Source organism: Manduca sexta, chromosome 28 (assembly GCF_014839805.1).
Source record: "Manduca sexta isolate Smith_Timp_Sample1 chromosome 28, JHU_Msex_v1.0, whole genome shotgun sequence".
Lineage (NCBI taxonomy): Eukaryota > Metazoa > Arthropoda > Insecta > Lepidoptera > Sphingidae > Manduca > Manduca sexta.
The window spans coordinates 7866416-7886076 of NC_051142.1; the positions used below are offsets into that span (position 1 = coordinate 7866416).

General features: G+C 34.2%; 1 protein-coding gene across 1 annotated transcript; it reads right to left on the reverse strand.

Annotated features, from left to right (window-relative positions):
• Positions 1-678: 678 nt before the first annotated feature.
• On the reverse strand, positions 679-16796 carry LOC115450653. Its single transcript, XM_030178711.2, is given in 14 exon segments — positions 679-2132; positions 2135-4100; positions 4670-4738; positions 5382-5518; positions 5924-6143; positions 6218-6472; positions 6687-6929; positions 11923-12108; positions 12393-12629; positions 12950-13162; positions 13973-14270; positions 16120-16259; positions 16351-16473; positions 16540-16796. Coding segments are annotated over 14 exon segments (5421 nt in total). The 5' UTR covers positions 16555-16796; the 3' UTR covers positions 679-813.
• Between the last annotated feature and the right edge of the window lie 2865 nt (positions 16797-19661).

Sequence of the window (19661 nt, forward strand, 5' to 3'; positions counted from 1 at the left end):
GTTTAAGTTAGAGGAATAGACGTCACCGATTTCTTTGTACTATATACCGTCGCAAAGTTTTTTTTTGTTTTTTATAGAACTGAACTATGAGACGAACAAACAGCTTGGTTGATATAAAGCGACATAATTGCCAGTAAAAGTAGCAATTATAATCCTATGCCTAGCTTAATCACGACTTGTAATTGCCGTCATAGAGCTTGCACAGCTTATGGCAAATCGCATTTGTATAAACTTATTAAATATTACCGCTAGGATAAACGCATCTGCAACTTCTTGCGCAATTTACTACTGCGAGAACTTGCTTGTCTAAAATCCGCTCTAGTGTTTACTAAACACGTTTTTTGGTTAAGTATCGACATTAAAACGGAGCCTAAAATAATATTCAATATAACGGCCAACATTACCAAATCTGTATATTACTATAAATATAAATTATAATTACTCCATATAGTGTCCACTGATCCATTATATCAAAATATGTGTTAAATATTTTTATTTTATAGTGTAATATATAGTTAGACGCTTAAGTGAACATATTTTTTTTTGTATTTTAAGGTCTTAAACGAAAGAAAGGAAGCTGTATGGAGGGTGTCTGAATCTGCACAATATGAATTATTGATATCTATCAGGTTCTTCATACCTGATTTATACGTCGAGGAAAAAATAAAACAAGACAAAAAAATATAAAAGCGCATATATAATTTAAAGAGTATTTTGATGATTTTATTGCAATATTAAAGTGTACGAAATTCAATAAATCGCTGAAAGTTTCCATATAATTAAAAAAACAAAATAATAAAATTTCTAATTCAATTACAATAATCCAGAAGAATGGATAGGACATACAACCGACACAAGCGAGTCACATGTACAATGAGATTGTATTAATTTGTTTTCTATACTTTCAACTAACATCTTTACGTGACATATGGGCACGACATCACAGTTACAATTCCTGGGTAATTGAGCTAAGGCCACATCGTCACCAAGGTCTCTTTCAAACATATCCGAGGACGACGGAGAACATACTGTATTGCCATATGCAGTATTAGACACGTTTACAGGTCTAGAAGAACATTCACACCAATCTAACGAATCTTTGCCCTCTAAACAATTTGAATCTACATTAAAACTTTCTGTTAAAGCACAAGCTGCGCTGTGAACGTCAATATTTCTCCGAGATTTCTTTAAAGTGATGTCCTCATCGCCACACGTACTTAATTTTACTTCGCAAAATTCATGCTTTTTATATTCTGTACTCTCGATTGTTTCTCTATGCGATTCTTCTGTAACTCGATCAATTATAGTAATCGGCTTTAGGCCTGTACTTTTCATGATATAAGATACGTTTTTTAATTGTGTTTTATTATAATCTATATATGTTTTCCACATGTCAACAATCTTATCGTTATTTGCTTGAACAACAGATTTCATACAAACACAAGAACCTATATTTCTGTCACAAGAACAATCTACTGTGTATCCAACATATGGAAAATTTGTTATTTTACTAGCATTACAATTATCATCATTGCATGTATTAGTTCCATTATTAGTTTTTGCATTCTTATTATTTTCCGTAGCTGTAGCCGTGCAACGTTGTGGATCTAAACCTGGATAACTATATGACCTATAATGTATTATGTTTTTCGGAAATCTATTTACATCAAGTCCTTTTGCTACTTTTGTGAATTGATTTACTAATACTTCAGTCGTGCCGAACCCAAATGCAGGCACATATTGTTTCTGGGGAATGTCACAACAGCAATCATGATGGGATTTGGTTACTATCGCCTCGGACTCGTTATATGCGCTTATCTTTTTTATCTCACTTGTCTGAATATTTACGGAAGTTTTTTCAAAAACATTACAAGATTTTGTTTCCATGCCTAAATTTAAAGGAACTTGAGATGACATATTTTCTGTAACCATTATGGATTTTAGGGAATCCTGTTCAGGTTTACCAATTGTACCTCCCTCAGAGCCGTATGAATGTTGTGTTTCATCATTAACTAAATAACCATTTGCTTGAGGTTTGCATAAATCTTTTACAGGAGTTTCCTCTTCCCATAAAATCTGTCCGGAAACATTTATACCATGTGTTTGATCCATAATATTGCATTTACAAATATTTTTAAACGTTCAAAATCGTGTTCAATTAATTTACTAACTCTATCCAAAATATTTTCAATCGGAGGCGGATGTTCTTTCGTTGTACATTGACATTGAAGTCGTTGTATTTTCGCCTTTAAGTATTCTTGCAATAAGCTATAAGCCCTATTCCAGCTTCCTTCCATTGGAGGTTTTGAGGAACACCTACAAGAAACATTATTTGTCGTGTCTAAAATTATTTGTTTAACCCTATAAATGAGTGTTGAAAAGAGTTTTTTTTCGTCTTCTAGTGGTATACATGACGATTTGCAAGAAGTTCTCTTAAAATCATTTAATTTCTCTTTTAAATGTTCCTCCAATAGGTGAAACGTATTTTCTTCTAAATTTTTAGTTTCAACTACATCGGTCAGGTTGCAACAAATACAATCTTCTACTTTTAGTTCACCTTTCATGATGTTATCATCCTTTGATTCACCTTCAAATGTATCATTAACATCGATTCCCTTATCAACACTTAGGATGAAGACATCTTTCGGTTTGTTGCAAAAATCAGTAATAAAATCTTTAATTTCAACATTGTCTTGACATTGGCAAGTAGGAGGTATATTACAAGATATCGAACAATCATCGCAATGATTTCTTCTAGCCTTTCTGCCCTTCCTTCCCTTTCTTTTCATCTTATTGTAATTAAACTTATTCATTCGATTAAAATCATTATCTGTGTCGTAGTCATCATCATCATTACAGCCACTGTAATTTGTGTGTATTTTTTGTCTTTTATTAGATTTTTTATCAGCAAGGGTAACACCCAATAACGTAATATCACAATCACATGAAAATAAATCTTTCGTTTTAATTCCCATTTTAGTGGATGAATTATTCTGTAGTAGTTTTCGATCATCATTTCCCATCAGTTTCTCGTCTATTGGCAAAGGTTTTTCAGATGGTATATCTGATTTTGTAGAGGATTTCTTACAGCAACATTTTTTACTAGTGATGCATTTATGAGGTGTACCAGTATCACAATCCTTTTTTTTATCGTCCTTATCATCACATTTACAAAGACTTTCGTTACTTTTGTCTAAATTTACCGCTCCTATATATTCAGACTCTGTGGTTCTTGGTACAACTTGTTGAACTTCTGTATCCTTGATGTATCCTTGATTATCCGTAGAGTGACGTTTCTCGATACTTTTTATTATTTGTTTTTCTGCTTCTTCGTCAAATTCATAACTTACTCTACTGCTTTTTTTAACCTTTATACTCTTTTCACTTGGCATGACATATTGGTCCATTTTATATTTTTTTCCTTGATTAGTTGACGAAACGGTTAGATCACTTTTCCATTTAGCTATAGTTTCTAAAAGTTTATCAATTGATGTATTTGATGGCTTGTTATGAAAACAGACACATTCTTTCTTACAAATAATCTTCGTAGAGGTGTTACTTTGTTTGTCATTGCTGATTTCTTTGAGTGTATTAATTGGTTTCGTTTTCTTTATAATACTAGGTATTTGTGACAAAGAACCATTTGATGGACGTGTTTGCTTAGATATTGGTGATACGGGAGCATTGGCAGAATTTTGTTGCCTAGGTATTTGTGTTAAAGGAACATTTAAAAGATTTTGTTCCTTACGTATTTGTGAAGAAGGAATATTGGAAGGGATTTTCTGCAATGAATTTTTGTCATAGTTTTGAACTGTACTCCTCTCTGGAAGTCGTTTATCGTCTTGTGCTATTTTCTTGGCCGCAGTTTGTGTACCGCAAAGACACAAATTAACAGCGAATGTTTGCTTCAGTTTATTGAAGGACTTCGCTGACTTGTCCGTTTGATATGTCATGTTACATATCTTCTTGTTTCCTTTCTTTGGGCCATTAATTAATGAAGATTTCCTTTTGGTTGAACTGCAGGTCAAATTCAACGGTTTTGTACTCATAGTTGCTTCTTCGGTTCTATCTGCAGTTAAGGCAATGACACTATCTTGTACCTTAAATAATAGAAAAATCAGATAAAAACACCAAAAGCTAATATTGTTCCACAATATGCGAATAAATTGTATCTGCTACATTGATAAATTTGTATTACTGACGTCGCAGTAATTAAGTTTTGCGATATTTTTTCTTTATCAATCATGATGACTATTTAAATTGGCTTATCCTATTAGATATGGACTTCAGATTATAGCAGGCGGGGCCAAAATTTTATAAGTTTATGTAATTATGATTCTTTTAATCTAACATAATAAGAAGCATATTATACTACGGCTGACCATAAAATCTAAACATGTAAAGTTGTTAGATAGAGACCTATAGTAAATTTCATTTAACAGTTATCATATACAACAGGTTAATGTAGACAGTGTACTATTTATGTGGGAGCTTAGGTAAGACTGTACATTTGTATTTGGTCGACCTATACCTACATTTACGCGGTGAATAGGATTTACTCAGAAGTTGTGATACAGGCCCTAAAATATGTTTATCATTCTTTTGTTTGTTTTGTTTACTATGCTAACTACATCATTATATTATTATTTACTCGATTATATTTACTTACCGAAGTACGTTCCACAAGTTTAGCAATATTCTCTTCCATTGTCTTCAAATCAACTTTTTTGATGGCATCCTGAATATATAAAATAATATAAAAATGTTATATAATCAAATATTTTTTTATAAGAGAAACATATATTGATGTCACGTTATTTGCGCCAAAATATTTTACGTTTAGTTTGGAATAGTTTATGAAAAGCAAAAATTTACTACAAAATAATACATTACAATTCATTTAATACAATGTGAATTTAATGTCTTATAAATAATAAAAGATTTCTTGCAACGTCAGCAAAGTTTTAAATATTCTTATCAAAACAAATTAAAATTATTCCGTAATCTAAATTGTACATTTTTGATGAGCCCCTTATTTATCAGTTATAATATACTGGAAGTTGCTTGCGGTTTTGCCTGCTTGAAAAGCCTTTTTAGCTACAATAGTCCCTTATAATTATAGCTATTCATACCGCCATCTTTAGGACGCCAGAGCCATCTAGTTAAAAATATTAAGGCACGAACTATCCTTGTTTCAAATTTCATCCCAAATTCATCTTAATTCCTTCTGCTGTTGCTGCGTTTACTTCCAACAAACATTCAAATTTTTTCACCAACATTTGGATTTATAATATTAGTACTTGAAGTAAGATAAGATTTTATAAAATAGACTATATATTTTTCAAAGTTGAAATCTAACAAACTTCTAGTTTCTCACTAACCTTTTTTAGACTCTCTACTTGTAGTCTGAGTTGGGTAACATCATTTTGCGTGCGACGCCAATAGGGTGAGATAGTTTCGCCACCCTTTGTGTTACCAGCCGTTATAGTCGGCTGCTTCACTATGCACGAGTACGCAGCTGGGTACGTAAAAAACATATTGAGATATACGTCATTTCATAATGGGAGTATGATATTAATGTAGTTATGAGGTATTATAGTGCTACTTAAAAACAAAACAAACACACATCACGCCTTTATCCTGGTAGATGTAGGCCCAGACGTAACTAGGCCCCAATGCGCCCACTTTTCACCAAGTTTATTTCCATGATGTAATATGGGGGCAAGCCTATCGCAATATCGGGCACAAATTCCAGACTCTGGGCTGATGCTCAGAAAAAGCCCAAGTCACTCTGCCCGACCCAGGATTAAAACCCGAGACCTTAGAACAAAAATCTGACTACGCCACCGAGGCAGTAGGTAAGATATGAGAGTAAACAAAATATTTTCATTTAACATGTTTTTTACAATTTTTTACAATAGACCTGATTGTGGTCCACACTCGCAGGGCGGCGGACCCGATGTGACAATATCTTTGGCTCGTTGTGCAAGCTCGTCAGCTCGGTCTTTAAACAATTGTTCGGCCAGTTTGGTGGCGAGTTTTTGTGCTCGACGCTCCATAGCACAGTCTTGCCAGGCTATACTGTCTGATTCACGAATATTGGGTATTGTTCTGGTTATGTCGGCACACGTTGCTCCAACCCACTAAATAAAAGAATACTTTATAAATGTAGGCATTATTTACGGGTTTGTGATTTTAAAAATAATTGAGCACCTACCTTGGCGTGATACTTTTCTATAGACGTAGCAATAGCGATATCCAACTCTCCGACAAGCAATCGCGCAAAAAAACTTCTCAAATTCGTTTTGAGAACTGAAGAACGATCCCAATTGTGGCTATCCTCAAGACATTTAAGAAGTTGGCACGGCATCTGCGATCCTGTCCAACCCAACTCAGTAAGCAATCCTCCGAACAAATCAGCTAATAGATTTGAAAGAAGTTGAGACCTCAGGGACGTACACGAACAAGAATCCTGAAAAGACCTTGTTATTACACATTTTGTTAAACGATACGATAACGAATTCTTTGGCAGAACTAAAGTAAAATAATAATAATAATAGTCATGTTCATTATTTTGATTAGATGATAACAACTTGTCAACATAATATGGTACCTAATAAATATCAGCGGCAATAAAGCGCTTTATTTTACAGTTCATAATTCCAATCGGCACATTGTTGACTAACCAAATTTTTGTCTTCAGGTGTGCAGTGGCACAAGGCTGCCAGGGAAGCCGTGCGCTTTACTTCTACTGTAGCATCGATAGGGAAGTTGCAGCGACACTCGATAACCTTGTCGTTGAGCTCGTTCAGCTGCTGCTTCTTTGCCTTCAACTCGTTCATCTTGCCTTCCATACGGTTTTCACACATCACCTTACAGCCGTCTAGATCTTCTACCATACCCATTTTCTCTAGCTGCAATTCTTCCAACTAAATTAAAATCATAGTAAAATGTAACATATTAATTAACGCCCCACAGAATAGACGAATATAAGTAGTTATGATTAGGTGTAGACGTTTTATACAGGGTAATTCTCACATTGCTTTAATAAATTTTAACTAATGAAAACATATACATAACTTGATTAGAACAAATTCAACATTTAATCTAACGATTGATAAAAAATTATAATGTGTAAGTTTCGAACAAAATAAATGTTCAAAAAGTATTTTATATTAATTCTACTATAAAAAGAAAATTTTTCGGTGCAGCTACTTTATACTTTGAATCAGAAATATACTTACACTCTCAACATATTCGCGCTTAACTATAAAATGATAAAAAACCTACAAAGTTTAGCTGCAATTTTTGACAAAAATATTTATTATTCATAGTTGATTTTTAACACAATGTTGGCAAAGGTAAAGACAAATATATTGTTTCCTTTAGTAATCTATATATATAAAAATGAATCCCTATTTCCCTTGGTCACGCCTTCACGCATGAACGGCGGTTATTGTCAGGAGAAGGTTCTTATAAAAGAAAAAATTTAAAAAAATGCGCGGAAAATTTGAAAATTTAAGTAAACTTAACATAACTGTCAGTGGTTTGAAATTACAGCGATCGATAGAATGCGCGCTTGCATAGTTAAGACAGGACAACGTCTGTTGGAGTCAGTTAGTGCACAATATAAAATGACCCTATACATCATAATAAAATTTCACTGGCTAGTGACTAGTATTCACTATCCACTCGCCACAAATGGTCTAGCCACGTACATAATATAATATTAAACGGAGCAAGAAGTGAGCGTCAAAACTTGCTACTAACATATTTTTCTAAAATTTGATATTGTGATATTTTGTCATATTTATAGTGAAGAAAAATAGCCCACCATCAATCTGCCGAATCCGTTATCTTTTGTCGCAAGGGGGGATTAAACATCCGCCCTGTGGAATGGGGGCGTTTGGAGAATTCCACCACGGTATCCCCTGCCTGTCGTAAGAGGCGACTAATAGGGGCCACGAAGGGGTCGTCGGCGGGCAGCAGGGGCTGTCCGCCCTAGTGCATTTCTGTGCATCTTTACACATTTGTCGGTTAACCCCGGGTTGGACGGCAGTGTGTGTAGTTGGCCTCACGCTGCCGTAGACGCCGAGGGCGTCCTTCGGTGCGCAGGGCTTCTGAGCCCCCATAGGAGACGGAGCCGCAAGGCGGCACCGCGCAGGGCGGCTGCGGTCGCAGACTAGACACTTCAACGTCAGAGGAAGCCCGCAGCCGTCCCTAATGCGCCGAAGAGGGCCACCGCGGAGTTTTAGCTGGTAGGCCGTGCATAGGTTTAAGTTGTATATAGGGTTAGGGACTCGGCCCGGCGGTCGCCCGAAGGTCGTCATCAAATCCGGGCGGCTCAACGCCGGGCCGTAAGGCACGGTTACCCCAGCATAACCGCTCAGTCGCCCCCACGAAGGCTGAGCGGTAGTAATAAGGGACTTTCTCCGCGAAAACAAAAAAAAAAGGGGGGGATTAAACATTACTAAAAAAAATTATTGTTGTCACAATTTCTTTTAAAATCTGTAAATTGGTTTTACCTAAAAAGTATTTTAATGTAATTTAGTTGAATAATGGAAGACTTAAGAATTGAACTTCATATTTATTTAAAAAATTATTATAATTATTTATACTGATCATGGCTGGTTACTTTCCCCTTCTTTAAAATCTAAAGATATTTAAGTGATTAGATATCTACTTATTGCAATATTTATATTACCGAAAAAAAAAATATCATGGCAATCGGAACGTGTACTACGCGTGAACGTGTAATACTTCCACTAATCGTGTCAAACAATCATGGAGATCCTGCAATTGAATATGATAAAATAAATTTAATCGGCCACATGCTTGTGTTTTAAAAGACCAATCATTTTTAATTATGGATATTATGACTGCAGTGCACGACAACGGCTGTACCCTGGACATCACAATAATTATTTTAGATTATTTTAGAAATTGATACATTTTATTTCAGTTTTGTTGTATCTTTCCGATCACTTTTCGGAGTCGAGCTTACATCTTTCATGTTAATATTTATGATACATCTTTTTATCATAATAAGTCATCAAAATTTTGGATATTGAACATGTTATATTACTGGATTCCCTTAGAGTGCGAGTTTTTCCTATTTTTTTTTTTATTCATTATCCTTAATTGAAATTAAAATGCCTCCATCCATAGTTCATTGTTTTGTCCCCCGCTGGGCTATGGAGTGAAGTGGACAGTTAATATTTCCACCAACTCCTTCCTATCTTTTTATTTGCTTTATTTCATTGTCAGATAAAGACAGTTTAGTACTCGCTGAGACTCGCCGAGCTGAACTGTTGAACAGGAGTTTCGTAGTGGTGGGAAAGTCTCCTTTCCTTCCACATAATATGTTAATAGTATTATTATTTGCAAATATCAAACAAAAAAACTTAAACGAACATTATTTAATAGAATTTATATTTTTTTATGTGTCATCTCAATTAACTATGACCAATGAATAAGATATAATGACTGTTCTACCTGTTTATCAAAAAGGCTAATAAGAAAATAAGTCGGCTAACGCCCGAAATTAATAATGTATCTGCTATCCAAGACTGAAACCTATGTTAGATTGCCGACTATCTTTCGATTGCTCTCCTACCGGCATGCCAATATCTTAACTCGCCTATCCTTGCTTACCTTCAACGATAGATCGCCGGCAATCCTTTCCAGATGCGTTCCCTCCTGACCATTCCATTTTATGCAGAATATTCCATTCGTAAAAAAATACTTTTGGTATTTTCCATACAAACTATTCGTTTAAATATTTTCCCAATTGCTAAAAATAAGACTTGAAGTAATAAAAAAATATTTTATGCATTTTAGCCCTCAAAAGAAATAATTAATATTTAGTACATGTCATATTTAAGGTACAAACTATTTAATGAGTTGAAATGGAACGTGAGTAATGTGGTTGCTAACATATTTTGACACTGAAGTTTAATAACATTGTTCATAATATATTAATAAATCTTTAAAGGATTTAGATTTTAAGTATGAAGTACGCAGTAAACTCGGTGCCATATAATAATAATTGGACTCTGTACACATTATCCAGAGTTATGGAACAAATTACAATTCCGTTATACATAATTGTTGCATAACTTTAACCGTTTACGCAGCGCACGAAACGGAAGCTCTCAAAATTAATCAATTTTACCCGTTTTTGATCCCATTGGTCATGGTGTGATGATATATACCCTATAATAGCCATCCTCAATAAATGGGCTATCCAACACTAAAAGAATTTTTCAATTCAAACCGGAAGTTCCTGAGATCAGCGCGTTCACACAAACAAATAAACAAACATACTCTTCAGCTTTATATAATTATAGTATAGATAATGTATGGAAATGTTGCCTGTTTCTATGATATTAACTTTTAACTAATAAAACTATGTTAATTTGTAATAATTGTTACTTTTAATTACAAATGTAGATAATCAATAAAACTAAATAGCAGTGATTACAAAGGTATTTTATTTTACTAAGTAAAGAATTTATTTATTAATGCTGTTCTTTCTCCAACATCTTGATTCTCTATATTGTTCTCATAATTAATAATATCAGCAGTTGATAACTCCACTTCGGTTGGAATTTCCTCAAACCTGTGATTCCGACAAATATTGTGCAAAACTGCAGTTGCAATTATTATTGCTTGAACTTTAGGTAAAGATAAACGCAATGTCAATGCAATCACAGGGAAGCGACGCGTCCATGTACCAAATGTTCTGAAAAAGATAATATAAATATTTCCTATTCCTCAGCAAAAGTTGATGGAATGGAGAAACACCATCGTTCCTGAAAAAACGATGCAATTGCCCCTTGTTAGTACCTATCTAATAGTTCGGTAGGTACAATATTTTTTCTAAATAATGTCAAAAATTATTTACCTTGTACATAGAAGTAACACGGCGTCAGTTTAATTAACAATGATTGGCAAGCAGATTTCGAAAGCCTAATCTAAACGTGAAATCAAACTGATCCAGGGTCTGCATGTAGTTAACTCTTTTCATTACCCGTGATGAAGCGCGACTTTCAGTTTCGCTATCAGTATCGCTAGTCCCTCCAAATCACTGTCGTCACTGTCACTAGAGAATATGGATATTTCCATTGCCTTTTCGTTTCCCTTAAAATCAGTGTAAGCGATATTCAAAACATATGGAGTAAACTGAGGAATTGGTCCGATTGGAAAATGTGATTGTTTACAACAATCAAATCAAATGTCAAAACGGGTAGATAGAGTATTGGCAAGCGTAAACTGGCATGCTTTATCCATAGAAACGAATGAATTATCAGTCTTAGATAGCATACATTGGATTAGGATTGGTTATTAATTTCGGGCGTAAGAGCTACAGTATCAAGTATTAACATACGGATAACCATAAACATTATTTGTTAACGAAGACATTCATAAGACCAACGGCACCATACTCAGCATAGACACGCCGGTTTTGGGGTGAATATCGTAAAGATTATAAACCTCAACGTGTTGTCATACATTGATAACCGAAAGTTTAGATACAAAAAAAACCTAATTAGATGCTTGTTGCAGTATTTCTGAAAATCACACCTCTGATACAATATGTTATGCTGCGCTACGTCGAGAACCTATGTACAGTATGTTTTTATAGTCATATATTTTATAAATATTTCAGACGAGAATCGAACACATCGCATACCCTCCTTTAACAGGTCCCTCCACTAACCTTACATAAGATACATATAATGTTTTAAAACCTAAAAATTACGATTTCTCTATAATCCTAGACTTTAGTAACTTATTTTATTCTAATTTCTAATACTCATCAATTTCCAAATTAATTTGAATTAAGTACTATCAAACCTAACAGAACTCGCAATATGATAATTATAATTATTCCTTAAATACTGACAAACATTATCGCACCTCTTTCTTGATTTGTCCAGTGTCGGCGTCTTCGGCCAGCAGCAGTTGGCTAACACGCGCGACCTGCTCCTTGAGAGCGCCTAGTTCCGCGCGCAGCGCACGCTCCGCGTCGTGCGTCAGTGCTCGCGTCGACTCCAGCTCGCTCTCCATGTTGTGCAACTTGCGACGTGCTTCCTCTTCTTTGAACTGCAAAAATTTTTAATACAAATTATTAGCCACTTGACATAAGTAAATAATGCCTCTGCCCAATAGTTTGCTGCATCAACCAAAACTTTGAATTCCATAAAATAGGTAGGCAGTTCATATATGTGATTATTTCAGCATTCGTCAATTTCAGATATTTAACGTTAAATCTAATATTTTTTAATTGAATTACACTGGCTACAGTATCCCTGAAACTAAAACACAGCAGTGCACTGAACGCAGGGCAACTAACTGTTTCTAATACTTATTACAAATTGACATTTCACCTGTAAATCTCTGTCCGCCTGTGCTCCTCGGCAATGTTGCTCAGCAAGTGCAGATTCCCCTTTAGCGACCTGCTCGCTCAGGCGAAGTCTCACGCAGGCACGATCGTACACAGTTTTCTCTACTTCTGACAACTTCACTTGATCTTTCTCCGCCGCCTCGCCTCGTTCCTTGAGTTGCTGGACCAACGTGGTGCACACAGTTTTGTAACTGTTTCGTTCTTCAATCAATTTCTGGCTCTGTAATAATATATCCCATTATTAGAGAACTTTCATTACAATATGTAATATAACCTTAAAAGCAACGGTGGCCAAAATGTCAATAGTCCAGAACCCACGAAAATATTGAATATAATATTCGTTTCGTGTATATTAATAGGAATATATTTGTATGGAGAAACTAAGTTTATAGATATTGTTTTTTAGAGCATAAATGTTTATTATTAAGAAATTTGATTGCACATAAAATAGACTCATAAACACGAAACCCAATTGCACTATCAGTTCCCACTAATTGAGTAGTAGTGTAATATAAATATTTCTATTTCAATTTGCTATACCTGTTTGGAAATATCATCTTCTTTCTCCTCGGCAAGCGTGAGTCGTCTGTGGTATCCTAACTCTAAGTTCTTCCAAGCCGCCTCGGCCCGCTCTAGTAACTCGGCTCTTTCCGCTTCCCGTTTTGCAAGCTTGCCTGCTCGCAGTCGCAGCTCGCTTGTCGTCGCATCTAGGGTACTCAGCCGCTCAATACACCCAGAATCCAAACAACATATCTGTCACATAACATCAAGTTAGTAAGTAATTTGTCACTGCAGGTATATAGGTATACTTAAGAAAACGTAATTGTAAGTAATTAAATGTTCATATATATGTAGTACATGAGTAAATGTTCTTGATGGAGTTAATAACGAAAATTAAATTTGAAAAATAAGTTTAGATCCTTTTGGAAGTTGATAAAAGACATGAGAATATAAAATAATCTATACGCTAAACATTACAGATTTCAATTTAGGTTCTACTACTGTGTCATTAAGAAAGGCAATAAAAAAAAATATTCCAAAAATCAAGAAATATCTTAAGCGAAGTAAATAATGCAAATGCCATTACACGCAGACGAGGATGTAAACAGACCTAAAAATTATAAGTATTAAAAATTAGGTGTGGACACTTCATTTAATTTCGGAAAAATGATTGCGAGTGAAAACAATCTGTATAAATATGAGTATATTCAATACCTACATGACATTATAAAACGGATGGTATGTTAAAACACGAACACTTCCTTCGCTGTGTATTTTTAATGATAATGAAAATATAATATTCGCATAAAATTATATGCAAAATAATCTTTTAAAATATTCGTCACTATTTACTCACGGTTTTATAGAGCTTCTACGAAATGAATTCCAAATAAAACATCTACAATATTATGGCCTTTATTTTTTCTTACGCACGTAAATAAAAAATAAATAGCATTTACTCTTCAATCGAAAGAAAATAAAAGAATAGCTACAAAAATAATATAATGAAACTATACTATAAAGCTAAAAAGGCAAAAAATATCTTCAACAATAAAACGTTACCGCGTCTATTTTATTCATAATGTTCTTTTCGTCTGCTTTTGGTTTTTTGCTTGATTGACGAATATTACCAGAATTTTCCATTCTCATAATGACTTTTGTTTCAATTGGCAACTTTAACACAGGGCCCACAGAGTATAAATTAAAACTGGCTGAATCAGTAGCTTTAGATAGTTTTAAATCTTTACTCTCTTTGTTCTTTACAGTAGGTTTGAAGTCCAGTATCTTTAGAAAATCATTTATTTTATTAGCATGAACATTAGCTTTGAGTTCCTGATCCCTTTTCTTCGTTTCATAAAATCTGAAATTATAATCAATAACTTAAAACATTTATTACGGAATATATTAATGTTCTGAAAAGGTTATTCTAATAGCCACGATTCATCGTCTCAGCGACTGGCGCCGGCGCGGCCATGATGAGGTTCCATTACTTCGAACCTAATATTTTTCAAGAAATTAATTTAGTTAAGACTAAATGTAATGGTTAAACCCGTATATGTTAAATAATTCATACATATTAAAAGAATCAAAGGCTTAATTATCGTATTTTATTTCATTTTTATACGAGCATGGGAACTTGCAGTCTAGAGTATCGAATGACGTGCGATTATTGTCTCTAGCCTCCCGACTCAATTATGTCGGCCTGTTAAAAACCAGATATATACAGGCAGACCCCGGAACACGACGCCCTTATGGGAATCACTATGGAAGAGGGTTTAAAATTTATCCAATCGGATAGAATATTCAACCTCCGGCAAATATTAATTTATATACATGTTAAAGGAACATATTCATCATGTGGAAATTATTTAAGTATTTTTGTTCACTTAAGTAATGTGAAATTTTCTTTTGGCAATCAAGAGGTACCTGTACCTACTTCCCTACTTCGTCTTCGACATATAATTCAAAAGGCGACATTGGAATAGGATGAGGAGATATTCTAAACCAATGCCCCTGGGTCCCAGACCCGCATCAATTTTAAGACCTACTTCCATTTGAAATTGCAAGTGTTAATGTATTGAATTAATAATACAAAACAGGTCACATGTCTAAAAATAATAGGAATAATACAGGAATTTTCAGTCATCAATAATCAGTATTTGAATTACAAAGATCTAAACATTAAATTAGGTTTCAAAGTCGAAATTCAAACTGAGAAACTAAAATATCTATACCGAAAACTTTCCACAATAAACGGCTAATAAAGTTGACGAAGGAATAATAGCCCTGCGCTGGACGACACAACAATACTTGAGTGACATATCGTTAGACACTAACGTGACGGTATTATGGACGAGTGACATGACCAAGATTAACCCTTTGTAATAAGGAAATAGTCTCCAAGAGAATAGGCTTTTATCTTAATGGCTTTTATATTATTCTAAACGAATATTTTTGACAATGATTTGATGGTTGCTAGAAGTAAACAACTATCAATACGATGCCAGCGTCATCTACTTAAAGTATCTGATTAAAAAGCAAAATTTTCCCAAAGGAGAAAATTATCGGTAAAAAAGTAGTCTATATGTTAATCTAGGATATAGTCTATCTATATGCTAACTTTTATATAATTCCAGTCAGCGTCATATAACTGCGGTTTTAAATTCTTACAAACATTCAAATGTTCGCATTTATAATATTAGTTAGATAAAGACAAGATAAGATAGTGTGATAAAACATTTTATGATTAATTAGTTCTTTGACGTTCTGTGTGAATTTTTAATTACTATATTTCATGTTACACCTCGTCCAGGAAAAGAAAAACCCTTGCCATCAACTGCGATTTCCAAGAAACGATCCCAATCGCTTTTCTTGATCTACTACAAAATGGACCAATCAGAACAAAGGTTTTTTTACATCCTTACAAATTACTTATTTTGATTGATTCATTCTCGAATTGGAACATTAACATTTATAACGTTTACTTTAAAATGAAAAAGCAGAAGTGGAACCCCCAAAAGTAGGTTTTTATTTTAGGTTTTTAGTAATCGACCTCCTGTAAACTAAGATCATCCAAACACTGATCAAATGTTGAAATAAATTATCGACTATCGCCCGACTCTCCGATAAAGTGCCAAACGTATAAACAATGTTTTTCATTCACTGCACTTAACGCAAAAAGGATAAGAACGTTAATTTAAAATGTGTACTTGTATAGACTGTCTGCGTGAGCGTGTCCGAGCTGTTGCCAGGCGAGCAGCGCGCACTCTAGATGCCGCTCCTCGGGGCACTGGGAGATCACCACGCTCGCGTCTCGCTCCAGCCGCGCCTGTGCCGCTTTTATTGCACACTGGACCGTATCATCAATCAAAATTAATCATAAATCACCATGGCAGAGTGATCAAAACATCAATTATTGTACCTATGTCGTGTCACAATACCTTTATATCAATCTGTGAACTCTTCTCTAGTGCCTTAGTTATGTTCCAAGCTATGAGACTGCCGAGCGACGTGGATTTATTGGTAAAACTTGCATTTGTGTCTTCATTCGGTTCTGCTTGTTTCTGGAGAATTTATTAAAATAGAAATACGAATTTATGAAACAAATAAAACGATCAGGCATTTCTTACCTGGCTTTGGTCCATATTGTCTTCAAAAAATGATCGATATAGTACATTGACATATAATTCCTCAGCAGACTGCTAAAGTATTATCTTATTTTTTCAGCGATTTACTTTATTGGAAATAATATTACTCAAAGAAAACACATTTTGAATTTTGCTCTCATTTTTTTATATTCTTGATACGCGCAGTTATATAATAATTCTCTTTGCGCGCAGTATTTATCTTTGGTTTTTATGTTTCAAAGAGTATTTATCCAAAGAGAATTACAATATATATGGAAAGTATTTATCATACTAGATAATATGAAAAAGTTGAATTAAAAGTAGATTTACGCTTCCACTTTATAATGTCTGTGGGTAGAATGTTGAATACATATTTACGGTAAAATCTCATAGTGTAACATTATTGAAAAATCTTATAAAATAATTATTTTGTATAATCTTTCAAAATAAATTCCTTGTACAAAAGTTTCATTATTATTATAGAAAGCTAATGATTAAGAACTACAATATAACACGCCTAATCTCACATATTAAATATATTTTGAAAAAAAAATGCATCTGTAATCATAATTATCATTGGTAAACTTTAGACTTCTGAGTTTAAACCATAAAACAAAATAAAGAATTACCTGCAACACAGATTATTGTCTTATTATGTATTTTTAAATATTACCGTCTAATAATAAACAAAACGCGTGAAATAAGTAAATAAAAACATTCAGCACCCAGGGGCCTTATTCCCTATCCCGCACGTTATTTACACAGTGTGTAACAAGCACGTAACACAACGCATCATGTTTAGAAATTTGGCTTACAGAATACCATTCCACGCACATTTCTCGAAGATAACATGACACGGCCGCGTTACGCGTTTACACTATCATACAGAATAAAGGCCCAGCGGTCTCGAAGAAGAAACGTGCTCAAAAGTCATACACTCAGCGGAAATACCGTGGCGCTCTTCGCCTTAACCGTATGTCATTATACTATTTACACGAGTCTCATTCTCTATACCTACTCACAGCTTCTATGTACAGTGCGGGCTCTCCTTGGCATTTACATGTGCATTTTTAAACTGTTTTTATCCTGATAAGACTCTATTATATTGGTTTGTATCCTGATGCTGCAATACTTTTTAAATCAAAACGTTGCATTGTTACCATGCGGGCTGCTGCAGTGCACCCATGAGCCGCATAGATATATATGCACAATGCTCCAGTAATTTGTCTAAAACTCCCCAAAATATCCAAAGAACTCTTTCTAAGACTCCATCTTAAAATTCTTCGCTTCGCAAGATGAGTAACACAGAAAGGGCATTGAAGGGAACATAAGGTTGCTTTACTGGGTCGGTCCGTTTCATACCTCATTTAAAAAATATTAACAAAAATAACTATTAAAAAAAAATACATAATTATTATTCACGATCCTCCTTGGTTCAATATTATGTTAGAAAATGTGTTATGCTGATATTCATAACAATCGAAAACATAACATATCACATTTTTTAACGAAAAACTCTGATTCATCTGTAATTTAGACCACGAAATAAGTGTGCCACTAAAATACACTAGATTTTATAGATACGTTAATCGATTGATTTAAGCCATTGATTACGTTTAAAGTGCTACATATTTTCATACGATAAACTTATTTTATAAGTACTCCGTTTTAACATAACCAGCTAATATACACCCTAATAAATAAAACATACTTACTTGTAATTATATGGAGCACAGTCAAGGCGCGAGTCCCATTCGCACTTGATCTGTTTACTTGAAGTTAACTACAGATTAATCGGCCGTCCCATAAAAATATGCACTTTGCATGCAAAAAACAACCATTACATTATAGAAAATGAAGAACTTATTGGCTATAACCAATAATTATAACTATAAGTACACGCATAAACATAATTTTGCACACATCAGACGTAAGATACGAGTAAAAGCAAAAGAAACAGGTCGGTACACCGAGGTTGGTCGGCGTCTCTGCGTGGTGCGCTGGCGCCATCATCCGGTTCCCATCGCTAGCGGTTTAAATCTTCCAAGTATAGCCAGTATTAGCCCCATGATGCTATTTTTAGCCTGGACTCCGTGTCAACACGATCGTATCGCCTGACCAACTATTCCTATGAGACTAAAGCACACATTCCGCAGGATTCCGTTGATTAACTACTTGCTATTTACAACAGACGTTCATATATTATAAATGTAAAATGGCCACCATTTGGAAGAAAAATATAAGATAGTCTAGTACCTAATTGCATTTTGTAACAACAACAAACACATGACACTATTGTGCAAGTTAATTGTTATTGCGAAAACTAAATCATCAGGCATTTTTGGTTAATTTTTAAACTGCAACAACCTAACCTTCTTAGTTAAAATAATGTGTATACAATATGAATAAATAAGAAGAAAAGATACTTACATTTGCTAATTGCCGACATTGTATCATTGTAAATATGCGTTGTAGACATTTATAAAATAAATTGTAGTGATATAAATTACCTGATTTAATTAATAAGATATCGTACTTAGTACGATAGTAGATAAAAGTTTCCTGGGGGAGGAGGTTACCGAATACATTTTTCCTGGCTGGATTCATAAATAAAAACTCGCCATAATATAATGTTCCGTTTCAGGCGGTAAATCGACATAGGGTAGGCCGACATAATCCTGGCAACTGTCAAGAGACGTTATGTTTTTCATCTTTGATTTTAACTACACTATATTTCGTTCCATTAAAACAGTAGATTACTTTATCTTTCCAAAAAAAAGTATATAACGTATGGTGCAGTGAAATAAAATATCCTGACGTCACGCAAATAACCTGTTTATCAACATAACTCATTGAATATTGTAAATACATCAATAGTAAATACTTTGTAACCCAGTTCACATTACTATTAACGTCAAATATTTATATGCGCGGTTTTCTGAGAGTTATATATAACCTTGGTGTAATTACTGTTATTGTGAACGACCAATGAGGATCTAACTTTCGGAATATCTACATTATATCATAGCTTAATATGGATTTCAAAAAAATCTCCATTGTTAAGTTTATTAAAAGCGTATTAGATATTATAATTTGCGAAGAATAGGTATATTTTTAAGCGCGTG